This window comes from Xyrauchen texanus, chromosome 40, assembly GCF_025860055.1.
Source record: "Xyrauchen texanus isolate HMW12.3.18 chromosome 40, RBS_HiC_50CHRs, whole genome shotgun sequence".
In the NCBI taxonomy this organism is placed as follows: domain Eukaryota; kingdom Metazoa; phylum Chordata; class Actinopteri; order Cypriniformes; family Catostomidae; genus Xyrauchen; species Xyrauchen texanus.
In genome coordinates this window covers 22,580,382-22,595,919 of record NC_068315.1, presented here as the reverse complement: position 1 = coordinate 22,595,919, position 15,538 = coordinate 22,580,382, and the positions used below count along the sequence as shown (strand labels likewise).

At 37.1% G+C, this 15,538-nt stretch overlaps 1 protein-coding gene across 1 annotated transcript in view; it reads right to left on the bottom strand.

The window, feature by feature from the left end:
• LOC127633695 (growth arrest-specific protein 7-like) overlaps positions 1-11,285 on the bottom strand; it is a 47,516-nt gene extending 36,231 nt beyond the window's left edge. Inside the window, exons 1-2 of the mRNA XM_052112951.1 lie at positions 10,873-11,285; positions 950-1,052 (exon numbers count right to left, since the gene is read on the bottom strand). Of these exons, the coding sequence (XP_051968911.1) occupies positions 950-1,052; positions 10,873-11,049 (280 nt within the window). The 5' untranslated portion in view covers positions 11,050-11,285. The remainder of the gene's footprint in view (positions 1-949; positions 1,053-10,872) is intronic.
• Between the last annotated feature and the right edge of the window lie 4,253 nt (positions 11,286-15,538).

The window sequence follows — 15,538 nt, the reverse complement described above, 5'->3', positions numbered from 1 at the left end:
AAGACAGTGATGTCTGAGGAATCGGAGATCATTCAGAAGTAGTTTTAATTTTGCCCTTTACCCACCGAGATTTGACCGGATTCCGTCAATCTTTTAACTATATTGTGCACTGTAGAGGGAGAAATGCCCCAAATCCTTCCAATCTGTCTGTGGGAAACATTGTTTTCAAAGTGCTGGCTTATTTGTTGAATTATCTGTTGGCAAATTGACAAGTCTCAAATGTTCCTTGCTCTTGAAGGACTAGGCTGATTTTGGAGGGTCCCTATATACTATGACACGAATTGTCTGACCTGTTTAAAATCTCCTGTTTCACATTGCCTTGTTATTTCAACTTGTCAAATTGTTATTAGTCTTAAATTTGAGTCTCAACTTTTTTGGAGCATATTGCAGTCATCTGATTAAAAAAAAACAAAAAATTCACAAGGAAAAACATCATATAATGTGTAGTTGTAGTGTTTTCAATAGGGTGAATATAATTTACAAATCAATCCTTTTTGTTTTTATTAGCATTTTTCATACTGTCCCAACTTTTTTGGAATTGGGGTTATAATTTACAGGACACACAGCTAAATTTCTTCAGGATGGGGCGGGGGAGTACATGGCAATGTGGGCTGACTAAAAGCTCTGGATAGGTACAAGGCTAATTGTTTAGACACAATAAGAAAGGAAGTGGAGATTTGTGTACTGAGCCTCTGATCCATTCAGACCAGCCTGTACCAGCCCGACATGGCAGCACTTCTTCTGTCTAGAGACATTCACAATTGAAGAGACCTTTTGTTAACTTTGTCTCAGAGTGTCTAAGACTGCCTCTGTAATAACCCAAATGAACATCATCTGAGAGTGAACTGGGAAAATATTTCACAATGTAGTCCCTATGAAACTGTGTTTTTTCCTTGTTTTTCACTTTTCGAAATATACAAATATTCCATAAATGCAACTAAGTGCTTACCATTGCTGACAGAGTTGACATAGTATTTCTGCCCTTGCGGTGACATGTAGCACTTCCAGTCTCTGGGCAGCGGCTCATCAGCTGGTAACATTGAGGATAATTTCTACAATGCAAAGAAAACACAATTGTGTTTTATTACAGCATTAAATCATAAGACTCTTTAGGGGGGTGGTTGATTGGGGAAAATATGCTCACTGCTAAAATACCAGTCACTCCCTTTACAGTGACTGGTATTTTTGGACACATTTTGGACACAAATATAGTGGCCCTAAAAAGTATTTGGATACATTAGCCACACCTAAAATTTATGAATTTTGTGAACCCGGATTGAGGTGAGTAATCGCACCGCCATGAGGACCTACAAAGTAGTGGGAATTGGGCATTCAAAATTGGAGGGTAAAGGGGTTAAAACATCTTTTTATGAATTTCATTGGAACAGAACAAAATATCAAGCTGTGACATAAGGTAACGCACTTGCCACTTTCTTTATGTATATCCATTTTTAGTGGATGTACAGTATGAAGTCAGTTCCCTTCAAGTACACACAGGTACCCTAACTGATCAACCACAAGTGTTGTTCATCTGGACATGTTCCACTAAGTTTGACAATCAGAAAGTGTCCAAATACTTTGAACGGTTCTATTGTTTAATTATTAGCTTGAAAAGTCTGCTTGTGCTGTCTTGAAAATAAACCCCATATGGTTTATAAGTTGTTTTCTAATGCAATGACTGTGCAATGAAAAGAAATCATTATAAAATCTAGCATGTCTGGCTTTGGGATCTGCCCATCCTCTTACATTCTGGCTTTGGGATCTGCCCATCCTCTTACATTCTGTGTTTAACTTGAGCAGTTGGCAAGATTTCTCCAGAGCTTAGATCATAGAGGTTTTCCTACTCGTAATTTCATCCAGTTAAGAATGCTGAAAATGTGTGGGAAGGATGACATGCCAGAAGTCAATGTGGTCTGCATTTCAAGATGCTAAATGAAACACAGTATATAAAAGAAGTTCACATTCTCAGCTGCAATCTGGCTCTTTGTATGGACTAAATAACTATAAAAAAAAGAAGCATTGCATCTTAACAAGCCATTCACTCATCAAATTCACTTATGCTTTGAAAGAGTCAAATGGAACGCATCACTAGCATGAATGACTTGTGATTATTCATAATTATACAGGCAGTGCTGTACTGGATTTCCTTTTGATACAAAAATAACCTTTGCAATATATAATTCACCCATTTCCAAATGTATTTTTGATAATTAACGTAACATTTGTCCACTTCAAATTTAAAAACTGCACTGGGATACATATTTCTTTCAAAACAAGTAATAACAGGAAATGACCAATATGGATTGTGGAAAGATCACTAATATTCTTTTAATTATATATTCTTTAAATGGTTTACAGGAGTCATTAGGGAGAAACAAGACTGTGGTTTTCTCTCAAATTGCACTTTTGTCTTGGGGAACATCTTTGCCATTTAAGCAGCGATAGAGAAAAATCTCTTTTTGTGGAAAAGAGCCCCTAAATTGACGGGAAATAAAACACTGAAGTCACTGAGATCAAAGTTACTGTGACAAAATCACATTTTCTTTGGAGTTTCCTGATTATAAAAAGATCTCATGGTCGGACACAAACTAACATTCCAAACTAAGAAACCTTATCCACCAAAAATAATGTTCACACATAGCTTTAATTGTCTTCTCTTATAAATGATTATTGCCGTTGATCATGGGCAGTGGCTGCATTAAATTCAATTAAGTGTTTGCTTCCTGTAAAGCAAAGGGAAGAAGTAAATGCTTTCACTCATTTCCTTAAGCTATCATGATCTGCCAATTGGACAGCCATTATATACATTCTTCCCAAAATCTCCTTTTGTGTTTCATGCAAAGAAAAGTAGCCTAAGTAATACGGATTTGGAACAGCATATGGGTGGGTGAGTAAATGATGACAGATTTTGCCATTCTGCATGGTCTATCTCTTTGAATGCATGATAATTTGGCAAATGTACTGGTAGGGGAGTCACTGTGCCAGCATGTCCATATGTAAGATTAAATAATGCATAGTTCCAGATGGTTTACCTTATAAACCCTGAATGCCTGTGGGTACCCATTTATGATGCTCCAGATTTGCCCCTGCTACCTACATATGTTTACAGCAGATTGTTTGTGCCTCCCAGAACCTCATGAATCCTGATCATTAACTGCCAGTCAATGAGTGCATTTACAGGCACTTTCTTACATCAATTATGCTTAATAAGCTGATAGCGTGTGTGTGTGTGTGTGTGTGTGTCTGGTCATGTAAACGCATTAAATGGCTTACCCTTTATCGGAGAGATAGATTTTTTGCCCATTACCCTGAATTTGTGTTGCACAACTGGCGTACTTACAAGCTTATTCAATATGCGCAAGTCTTGTGTGCATGCGTTTTCACGGTTTGATGTCAAAATCAGAGAATAACTCTCATTAATTTAAATCTCATGTAAATGCAGGTTTCTTGCTTTATCAGATCTTCAAATAAGCTGATTTTTGAGAGTTATCAGCATATTGTGTGCATGTAAACAAGCTCAATGACATTCATGACATCCAGCAATAAATGTGGTGCCAGTGTTCTTTAGTACCTTATTATGCTTCCAATGCTTAGACTTAAACATGTTTTGAAGAGAATATCATAAAATAGTTCTACAGGCATGTATTTTCTATTACAGGTGTAGAAATCAAGGCAAAACTATTAATATTTGAATATAAGGCCTCAAATTCTGGTCTACTCCTTTAAGTAGGGATCAAGAACAACATTGTTTATCTTTTTATATGAGAAGACACATAGTTTCCATAACAAATAATACAATTTTTATATATAATATATATATATATATATATATATATATATATATATATATATATATATATATATATATATATATATATAAATGGCACATTCACAGGCTCTGGCATCCTGTTTGGAAAATCAGGAATGACCTCTGAAACTCTCACGGAAAGAATGCTTTGAATGCTTAATCTTGTGGATAAGATCTGTCAAACTCTTAAATATCCCCTACCTTGACCCAATGACCCTTCGTCCCTCAATTCTCAGACATTTTGAATATATTAAGCCTGTTTTAGAGGGATAGTTCACCCAAAACATGAAAATTCTCTCATTGATTACTCCCCCTCATGCCATCCCAAATGTGTATGACTTTCATTGTTCTGCTGAACACAAACAAAGATTTTAGAAGAATATCTCAGCTCTGTAGTTCCTCACAATGCAAAAGTGAATGGGTACCAAACTTTTTTCTTAAATATTGCAACTATTGGAAATATTGCATATTAAATATTACAACTTAAATATTGATCTGTTTCTCACCCACACCTATCATATTGCGGTCCCACTTTATATTAGTTGTCTTTAACTACTATGTACAGAGGCATTTGATAAAAGGTACTTATTATGTACATATGTGTTGTTGCAGTGTACTTACATTTAAAGTACCTGCATTTAATAACATTTGTGGTTACACTGTTAACCTTACCCCTAATCCTAAACCTAACCCAATCCTTACCTTAAAACCTAACTCTAACGCCTAACCCTGCTCCAAAACATACCCGTACCTCAACCTCAGTAGCAGCATGTGTGAATCATATGAGAATTTTGCAGAACAACATACATTGCATTATATGTATTTTAATATAAGTACATAGTATTTAAAGAAACCTTATATAAAGTGTGACCCATATCGCTTACTTTTATGCTGTCTTTATGTGCTTTTAGAGCTGCAAAGTTCTAGCCACCATTCACTTGCATTTTATGGACCTACAGAGTTGAAATATTCTATATAATTATAATAATATATTTGCATTTATTTGCATTTTAACATTAGTTACATTATTATAATGCAGAAAACTGGCTGAATATTATAAAGCTGAATAATTATTTCTCTTGAAATGTCCTAAAGAAATTCCATTGTCAGCACTTATGCAAGAAATGATTATGAGTTATTGTGACATCACCAGTCCAGAATTGCATGTTTGAAACCAAAAGTTCCAGTGTTTCCAATGAGGATTAGTGCAAAGTCCTTTAGTAAAGATCAGATCTTCCTCATGCCTGTGTGAGTCAGTCTTTCTTGATCCTGAAAAAGTGACCCGTTCATGTGCGAACTCTACGATCAGGATCAAAGTGCTGGTCAGACCTAATCACTGAGTTTAGCCCATTATTGTCATTGACATAATTTACAAGTAGGCATCACTCTCATTATGTAATGGATGGTGTAAACAATAATGAACAAATGTAAAAATAAAATCATAAAATAAAAATAAAAAAACAAGTAAAAATCGTTTAAGTATTTGGTTTGTTTGGCAATCAAGTAGCCTATAGGGAGATACACTGAACCAGATACAAAAATCGTACATTTGATAATGCTTCCGGCAACAAATAAAAGCTCTGTTTAGTACATTTTACCATGCTTATATCATTCTATGGATTTTCCTAGAAATCAGCAAAGAAAATGCTTAATGACAAAAAAAATTATATAAAAGTCTACAGATTGGGTCTGGGCCTGCTCATACGGTGTCTTTAAGCCAAAGTTTATTTTTACTATTACACACTGTCAGCAGTTTAAGCCCATCAGGAGCAAATAAAGGCAAGTGTCTGTTTCCTCACTTTCGCTTATTAACCTCTCCTAAAGGTGCTGCTTTTGTTTCCATTTCAACGCCTCGCTCAAATTCTGTGGCCGTTAACAATCTGGTACATAATATTTTAAGCTCATCTTGAGAGAAAATATGCATGTTTAGGTATCACATGATGCCTTATAGAAAAGAAAATATTAAAAACAGAATTTCAACAGTCTCTCATCGTTCAAAGTGGATTGAAATAGTGGATTGCTGCAATCAATCATTAACAGTGCTGTGAGGAAAGTGACACATTGTGTCAAGTGAAATATCTCACATATGCTCACAAACTAATAACCACAAAACCCATGACTCAAGTTTAAGGCAGTGGAGGCTGAGAAGGAACAGTGTCCATTGCTGGCTCAAACAGACCAGGAAAATTAGAAGAACAAAACCTTATAGACCATGCTAGAGAATGACTGACTGGCTTCATTTGCTGGATATTGTTTAGATTTCTCCAGATGTAAAACTTGGGAGTCTCATTCCCAAGAGTCTAACTCCTACAGATTGTGATGCAAACAATAGTTATCACTGTGGGTTGAGCTGGAACGTGCTCTGATAACAAGGCATTTTTTGTACAACCAGCCTCTGTATTTCACCTTAAACTGGATTGGTTTGCACATAGCCGGGTCTAAGGGGTGGTTAGGGGGGAGCACTGCCCTGCTAGATTTTAATTGTTACATTTTTATTTGTAAAATATACAGTTTAATTGTTAATTAATTGTAATTAGAAATTACTTTCTAATATTCTGGCATACTATGAAAATAACTTTGTTTACAGTATCCAATGCATACTATGCTTGATACTATTATCAAGCCATTCATAGATTGATTTCCCCTATCAAAACTTTGTTCTAGAACCCTGACCATTTTTGCTGTTCTGTTTGGTGATGGTAGTGGCAATGAAATTACACATCTTAATTATTAAGAAGGAGTTTAAAGTAAATTCAGAAACTTAGATACAAATACTAGACAATCATTAAGGACTGAATTAAGAAACAATGAGTTTACGCTAACCTTTCTGTTCCCCTGTGAATAGAGCCAGTCAAAATCTCTCTGCTTTCAGTATGTCAATCATTCTGATATCTTTCCAACACTTGTTTCCAGACAGATGCCATTACTCACTAAGAACATACTCAATATTTAAAGTCACCAGAACATTTCCTGTGTTTTTGTCAGATTAATTAAATATGCAATTATGACCAAGCATAATTTGTTCTCAATTGTCACCTCCAGTCACTGATACAAATATTTTGGTCATTGGTGTATCACATTTTAAAATTGAAAAACTTTATTATGAATATAAAAATTATTAAGCACTGATAAACAATCTGTAATCGATCATCTGGCAGACACATTTACTCAAGGTTTGTTTGCCTCAGGAAATTAACATGTGGGTTCTGGTCATATAATCAGTTGATTAAATGATTATAAACCAGACATTAATGGAATCAGAACTGGAGTTTTGTGGCTTTTAGTCAGTGTCTATTAGCTTTGAGGTTGTATGCTAGTGGACTCCTAAAAGTTGACAAAATGAAACTTTTAGCAGATATCTATATAATCTAAAAATATATTCTATAAAAAGATCAGCCTTGCAAAATACATTTATTATCATCTGTTCTTTTATTCTTTGGTTTGTCGTTCAGGTCATATTTTCCACTGTTGGGTTAGGGGTTTCTGGTGTCAATGTGTTGGTCTGCTGTGTACTTTGACAATGTATGTGATTCTTGCTGTCACTGCTACTAGATAGATTGTACACTGCAGTAAGGAAAGCATTATTAGGGGTCAAGTCCCGAAGGGGCAAAAGACCCCTTTTCTTTTTGTTAGTTTTTCTTTTATTCTTCCACTTCTTTTTCTTCCACTCTTGAGTCTATGGAAGCCCATAGAATCGCTTGCAGGAAAGTGATGACATTTGGCATTCAGTTACAAGATAGTCTGATGTGTTACCACAGCAAAGTTGGCGTCTCTACCTCAAACCCTCTAGCGCCACCAACTAAACTCACATTTATGTTAAGAACTTTTGAACCGTGCGTCCTAGAAACAAAATTATCTTTTGTTAAAATTGATTCCTGGATGATTCCATTGCACCATATGATGTAATTTTCCGTCATGAAAATGTTTCCGCCATTTAGAATTTTCTGAAAAACCTACTTTTTCGAACTCGTCCAAGGCCATTTGTTCGATTTACACGAAAATTGTCCTGCATCATCTAGAGGCACTCACTATGAAGAATGCGCAAAATTTAACTTCAGGCTGTATATCCCCAACACTTTGAGGGATTGGGACAAAACTTGGTACGTCTCATCAACATTAGGACTTGAGGTTACCTGCAGCATTTTGGCGCACTGCCCCCTACTGGTCAGGAGATAGAAAAATGGCTATTTTGGCATTGTGTTCTTTTCGCTCTTTGCATCATCAAACAACACTGCGCTAAGCATAGACATGCGTATCTACATAGGCAGCAGCCAACAAGCGTATGGATTATCTTCTTCAACGTTTAATGAAACACAGCGGGTCATGTGATTTCAACATGGCAAAACACATTGAAGGGGTGACCTGCACTGTGTATAATAAAAACACTTTTTATAGAAAACTATTATGAGTACAGTCTTCATCTCATGTGAGTGCACACCATTCAAATCACTCTTCACAAAAACACAATTAATTTGCTAATGTGTAAAAGTTTTTAAATTATCCCCAAATAACTGAATGCACCTTTAAATTAGTTGATGAGAATTTACTGTTACAGTAATGGAATGCAATGTACTTTACTATGTATGTGAACAAACTGAGTTCATTTTAGATTAAATATCTCTGGTGATGCATGATAATAAACAGTGAACTGTTGGTGCAGCATTCAGATAAGTGTGGCTTACTGGTTCTTTTTTTACTCTGATGTTTGATTTCCATTGATTGTCATTTTCCCATAGTGGCATGTCAGAAACTGAGATTAAAAAAAGAAGAAGAGATTTAAGAATTAAAAAAGAAAACACCCACTTCCTCGATGAGTGAGCATCCCCAATTTCCTGGGGAAAAGTGTGATTTATAATTATCTATCTATCTATCTGTCTGTCTGTCTGTCTGTCTGTCTGTCTGTCTGTCTGACTGTCTGTCTGTCTGTCTGTCTGTCTGTCAAGCAGTTCAATGGAAAGGAGGAGGCGAGAACCGGCTTGTCCATATAAATAATATTTCAGCGGCTGGTAGGGGACTCCTCCGCCCCTTGCAGCGGCCCTGACCGTTCCAAGCGGTCGTTTAGGAGACCTTTCTCCCCACGCGGTCGGCGGCCGTTCCTCCGCTTCCAGGTGGCCGGGCTACTCGACCCCCGGCAGATGGCTGCTCCGTTGGGGTGGACGGAAGTGGCAAGAACTCTACTACGGCGTATCCCTCCTCCTTCCCGGATTTCGGCACCAGTGTAAAGCAGTTCAATGGAAAGGAGGCGAGAACCGGCTTGTCCATAAAAATTATATTTTAATGAGTAACTTAAACAGAAGACAAACACACACACGCATGACGGACATGTCCATAAACGATCTCTCTCTCACGCACTATTCTCCGCAGTCGGCCTTTATCCCTCTCGGAGGCTTGATTAGCCTGATAAGGGACCTGGTGTGTAGAATCACGACCCGGCCCCGCCCTCCGCCCTGCCACACTATCTATCTATCAATCTATCTATCTATCTACTTACCTAACAGTACGATTAAACTTTGCAAGAGGTCACATTGGGGCAACTACAAAGTTGACTGACTCTCTGATTGTGCTCTGTTGTTTTTTGTTCCATTTGAGAAATATCATAAGGCAAATGCTCCAAACGCAAAAGGAAACCGCTTTACCCGGATTAGTCAGTGCTGCTCAATGTACAGATCAGTGCAGAGACGAGCATTTACACTTGGACCAGTTTCTAGCACTCATAAACAGAGCTGCGAAAAGCACGGGCTGGGTAATGAATTCTGCATTGATTATTTGTTTAAAACCTATATGAAAGCCCATAATGTGTTGATGATTAATACCAATTTAAAATGTTAAGAAACAGCCCCAACAGTCTAAACAGCATTGAAAAGAAATAAAGGAGAAATCTGCACAATGAACAGACTGAAATTCTAAGGTTACAATCCACACATCACAAATATTTAAAAAAAAGATTTACCATGAACTTATATCAATGTAGCAGTGAGAGAATACAATTTTATTTCTAAATTTGCTTTTCTCATGAAAAATGCCATGATTTGTTTCATGGTTACTGCTAATCATGGTTTTACTTTTGGTTACTATGATCTTCTTGCAAATGCCACAGTTAAAACTATGGATACAATGGAACTTGCCTTCTGTGTAAAATCTATTATAATGCCCTCTGATTGTAGAAAAGGCTTTGTTTGTCTTCAGATGACTGTATTTTAATCATCAAGATCCTGAAAGAAACTGTGAAAAAAAAAAAACGGTGTGACCAACTCAATTGCTGGTGCGACCATTTGTAGAATTTAACACTGGTACCACTCTTTAAATGATAGTCTGGAGCCAAGTAAATAAATAGATAAAGTACACACAAAAAAAATGCTGTGCCATTGCAAGAATTAATTTACATGAACAAATCTAAAAATAAGAAAAGATGCAAATGTGTTGATTTATTCATTACCCAATTAGCACTCTTGCCACCTGTGATCTCGTTATACTCCATACCTACATGGCTTTCGTTTTTTTTTTTTTGTTGCAAACTATAACGATGGTAATGTGGGACAGTGGAATAGAGGTGTGCCATGGGATTTATTTAATTGTAAAAAGTGTCCCGTGGCAGAAAAAAGGTTGGGAAACACTGGTTTAACTGACTTAACAATGCCAATGCAAAAATTAGGAATGAGTCTGACCAACCAGGCATGTTAAACAAGGAAGTCTAGACCAGTTTATGGGCAGTATCGTCTTCAAAGATAAGAGATCCCTTGAGGGAAACTGCACGTGCCCCTCTTGCACATTAATATAGTTACAACGAAAACCTGTTTGGAAAGTTGTTATGATGGGTGAGACAAAGTTTGCTGATTTATTCACGCCAAGCCTGTTTCAGTCTCATGTTTAGGCTATCTTGATATATATATATATATATATATATATATATATATATATATATATATATATATATATATATATATATATATATATACACATATATTTTATTTTTTTTAATGATCATGTCAAGTAGAGCATGTCTTGCTACACATGACACAAAGCAAGCCACTGGCGTTTACGTATGACTGAAAGCGCAATCTTACCTCCACTTGAACGTATGTTGAGGGAAACCATCCCTTCACTCCGTCCTTTTCGCCCTCCCACCAACCTCCGTCCAAAGCTTGTGTTATTTTGATGAGTTCTCCCGCCTCAAACTTCAACCCTTGCTGATGCTGATCTCCGCTGAAGGCATATAAACTTCTACAAAAAGATCCTGACATCGTTAACTCCTCGGATGATGAATGAAATCTCCAATCCCCTACTCCAAACGTGTTCCTGGTGACACAACAACCTCAGTCGATGTTGAAAATGCTCAAATCATACTGTGTCATGCCAGTGGTGTTCACTGAAGTTACAATCTTTGTCGAGCACTGTGTGGCAGTGGTAGCGCTGACTCCCACTAATACTAATGGTTCAGATTCACTTGCGCAAGCACACAACGTGACTCAAACCTCAGCCTGACTTCTCACTCCACGATTAGCTCATGGCACCAGCATGAGAGACTTTCACAATGTGCTGTGGAAATGAACACACCCACTCGCATCATCCAGATGCAGAAGTGTTTAGAGATGCGTATGTCTTCCCCATTTATCATATAACAGAAATTCCCTGTCATTGACCAATTCCGAAAAAAACTCGGTTTTGTTTCGTCTTTTTTTTTTTTTTTGCATCAAAAGATATCTTATACCGAGTATCACACAAAGTTTTGCTGCGCCACTGATTTTCTTTCTGTTCAGAACATGTTTAAAAATAATTCTGAGTCAGATTAAGTTTGTATGTAACCATTACAACACCGACAAACTGGACATCCATCAATACACTAACTAGGCTATGTGCCGATCAGCCACAACATTAAAACAACCTGCCTAATATTTTGTAGGTCCCCCTCATGCCGAAGAGTGATTATCTGAGTTACCATAGAGTTTGTCTGTTCAAACCAGTCTGGCCATTCCTTGTTGACCTCTTTTATCAACAAGGCATTTTCATCCACTGAACTGCCACTCACTAGATGTTTTTTGTGAAAATCCAGCCCGTCTGGCACCAACAATCATACAACGGTCAAAATCACATCTTTTTTCCCTATTCTGATGGTTGATGTGAACATTAACTGAAGCTCCTGACCCGTATCTGAATGATTTTATGCACTGCACTGCTGCCACAGGATTGGCTGATTAGATAATCGTATGGATGATTTTGGTGCCAGACAGGCTGGTTTGAGTATTTCTGTAACTGCTGATCTTCTGGGATTTTCATGCACAACAGTCTCTAGAATTTTCTCTGAATAGTGCCAAAAACAAAAAAACATTCAGTGAGCGGCAATTCTGTGGACATAAACGCCTTGTTGATGAGAGATGTCAACAGAGAATGGCCAGACTGGTTCAAACTGACAAAGTCTACTGTAACTCAGATAACTGCTCTGCTCTGTCAGAATGCTATTCTGATATGTGGATTGATGCTGTTTTGGCGGCACGAGGGGGACCTACACAATATTGGGCAGGTAGTTTTAATGTTGTGGCTGATCTGTGTATATACTGGAGATATGTGGCACTGTGCAACAAAGCATCTGCTAATACCTGCCAATTTGAACATATTTAGGCAAAAAAAATTACAAATATACAAGACTTTCCAGTTTCCAATATCAGATTTGTATGTGTTATGAGTAAATATTTGAAAGATACAAATGATCACAAAATACATATTTTAAAGGGCACCTATTATGGAATTTTGAAAATTACCTTGCATGTAGTGTGTAACATAGATTTAAGTGAACAAAAACATCCTGCAAAGTTTTATATATGAAAGTTCACCGTAAAAAAAGTTATTGTCTCTCAAAAGTAGGAGTCGACTCATGAGTCAATGTAATGAATTGTTTTTCCAATGAGTCATTTTACTTTTCGTTGTGACGTCAAGACGAAAAATTATCAAATTGGCCGCGCCCACTCATTGCGCGCGCAGACATCAGGGAAAACTTGAAAACATCATGTCGACAACAAGACGCTGTGTTCTCAAGTCGCGTATCAAAAGCTTGACCTTTTTTCACTGCCCAGGGACGAGCATGTGAAGAATCACTGGCTAGAGTTTATATTTACAACTATACCACACAAGTATAGCCCGAACCTTGTGCTGTGTTCGCGTCATTTTAATGACGATTGCTTTACTGAACATGAATGCTTTCAAGTGTGGATTCATGAGCGGTTGATACTGAAGGAAGGTTCAGTACCAAGTTTATTTGGATCAGCTTCCTCCTCCAAATCACAACCTGTAAGTATTATTAATAATTGTTGCTTTTATGTGTTTTTTAGCATGCTTAATAAGTATTTGTGTGTGTTGTGTAGATTACGCTCAGCACAGCTTCTAGGTCTCCAATGTAAATTTTTTTGAAATATGTGAAATGTTTGTCGATGTTATTGGAGCTGTCATAAAGAATAGAGCAATAACTTGTAGTAATGCAGTGCTTTACCAATATGTTTATGTGTTGGGCTAACGCAAACAATAACTGATTGGGTGTTTACCACCGAACTTTGGGCTATGATCTAATTTTCAACACTTAACAAGCCATAATCCATTAATGGTAATGGACGTTCCGTTTCCGACAATCTCTGCACAGAGTATACCAATCACAACTGACTGGGTCATCTGACCAATCACCGCAGATTAGCGTCACACAAAGGAGGGGTTTGGAAAAATGAGTCGTTGAACGAATATTTGGGAGTCGGTGAGCAAATCAGGTAAACATAAATGCATATTATAAGACAACAAATGTGTTTTTTTGTCATTGCATGCATGTAAAACTGTTGTTGGGGACTACCAACACAATATTAGGAACATTTTAAATGCCATAATAGGTGCCCTTTAAGATTTAGACATTTCCATTTCATAACAAAATTCCACTAATTGAATTGATGAAATTAATTGAAATACATTTTTATAAAATAATTTCCTAAATATTTGTTCACGTTTATTAATGTAATTTTGTTAACAAAATACAAAATTACAAAATAAAATAAAAAATAAAGTCTCAAAAATAAGCTAATTATTATTATTATTATTATTATTATTTTTGTGTATAGGGACACTGGGGCTAGTTGTCACACTCTTTACTCAACAAATACAGGTGAAACTCGAAAAATTAGAATATCGTGCAAAAGTTCATTAATTTCAGTAATTCAACTTAAAAGGTGAAACTAATATATTATATAGACTCATTACAAGCAAAGTAAGATATTTCAAGCCTTTATTTGATATAATTTTGATGATTATGGCTTACAGCTTATGAAAACCCCAAATTCAGAATCTCAGAAAATTAGAACATTGTGAAATGGTTCAGTATTGTAGGCTCAAAGTGTCACACTCTAATCAGCTAAACACCTGCAAAGGGTTCCTGAGCCTTTAAATGGTCTCTCAGTCTGGTTCAGTTGAATTCACAATCATGGGGAAGACTGCTGACCTGACAGTTGTGCAGAAAACCATCATTGACACCCTCCACAAGGAGGGAAAGCCTCAAAAGGTAATTGCAAAAGAAGTTGGATGTTCTCAAAGTGCTGTATCAAAGCACATTAATAGAAAGTTAAGTGGAAGGGAAAAGTGTGGAAGAAAAAGGTGCACAAGCAGCAGGGATGACCGTAGCCTGGAGAGGATTGTCAGGAAAAGGCCATTCAAATGTGTGGGGAGCTTCACAAGGAGTGGACTGAGGCTTCAAATGTCGTATTCCTCTTGTCAAGCCGCTCCTGAACAACAACCAACTTCAGAAGCGTCTTACCTGGGCTAAAGAAAAAAGAACTGGTCTGTTGCTCAGTGGTCCAAAGTCCTCTTTTCTGATGAGAGCAAATTTTGCATCTCATTTGGAAACCAAGGTCCCAGAGTCTGGAGGAAGAATGGAGAGGCACACAATCCAAGATGCTTGAAGTCCAGTGTGAAGTTTCCACAGTCTGTGTTGGTTTGGGGAGCCATGTCATCGGCTGGTGTTGGTCCACTGTGCTTTATTAAGTCCAGAGTCAACGCAGCCGTCTACCGGGACATTTTAGAGCACTTCATGCTTCCTTCAGCAGACAAGCTTTATGGAGATGCTGACTTCATTTTCCAGCAGGAATTGGCACCTGCCCACACTGCCAAAAGTACCAAAACCTGGTTCAATGACCATGGTATTACTGTGCTTGATTGGCCAGCAAACTCGCCTGACCTGAACCCCATAGAGAATCTATGGGGCATTGCCAAGAGAAAGATGAGAGACATGAGACCAAACAATGCAGAAGAGCTGAAGGCCGCTATTGAAGCATCTTGGTCTTCCATAACACCTCAGCAGTGCCACAGGCTGATAGCATCCATGCCACGCCGAATTGAGGCAGTAATTAATGCAAAAGGGGCCCAAACCAAGTACTGAGTACATATGCATGATTATACTTTTCAGAGGGCCGACATTTCTGTATTTAAAATCCTTTTTTTTTATTGCTTTCATGTAATATTCTAATTTTCTGAGATTCTGAATTTAGCGGTTTCATAAGCTGTAAGCCATAATCATAAAAATTATATCAAATAAAGGCTTGAAATATCTTACTTTGCTTGTAATGAGTCTATATAATATATTAGTTTCACCTTTTAAGTTGAATTACTGAAATTAATTAACTTTTGCACGATATTCTAATTTTTCGAGTTTCACCTGTATTTCTCAGGGAAGGTTTAATTTTGAATTTCAAGAAGGGGGAAAAATAT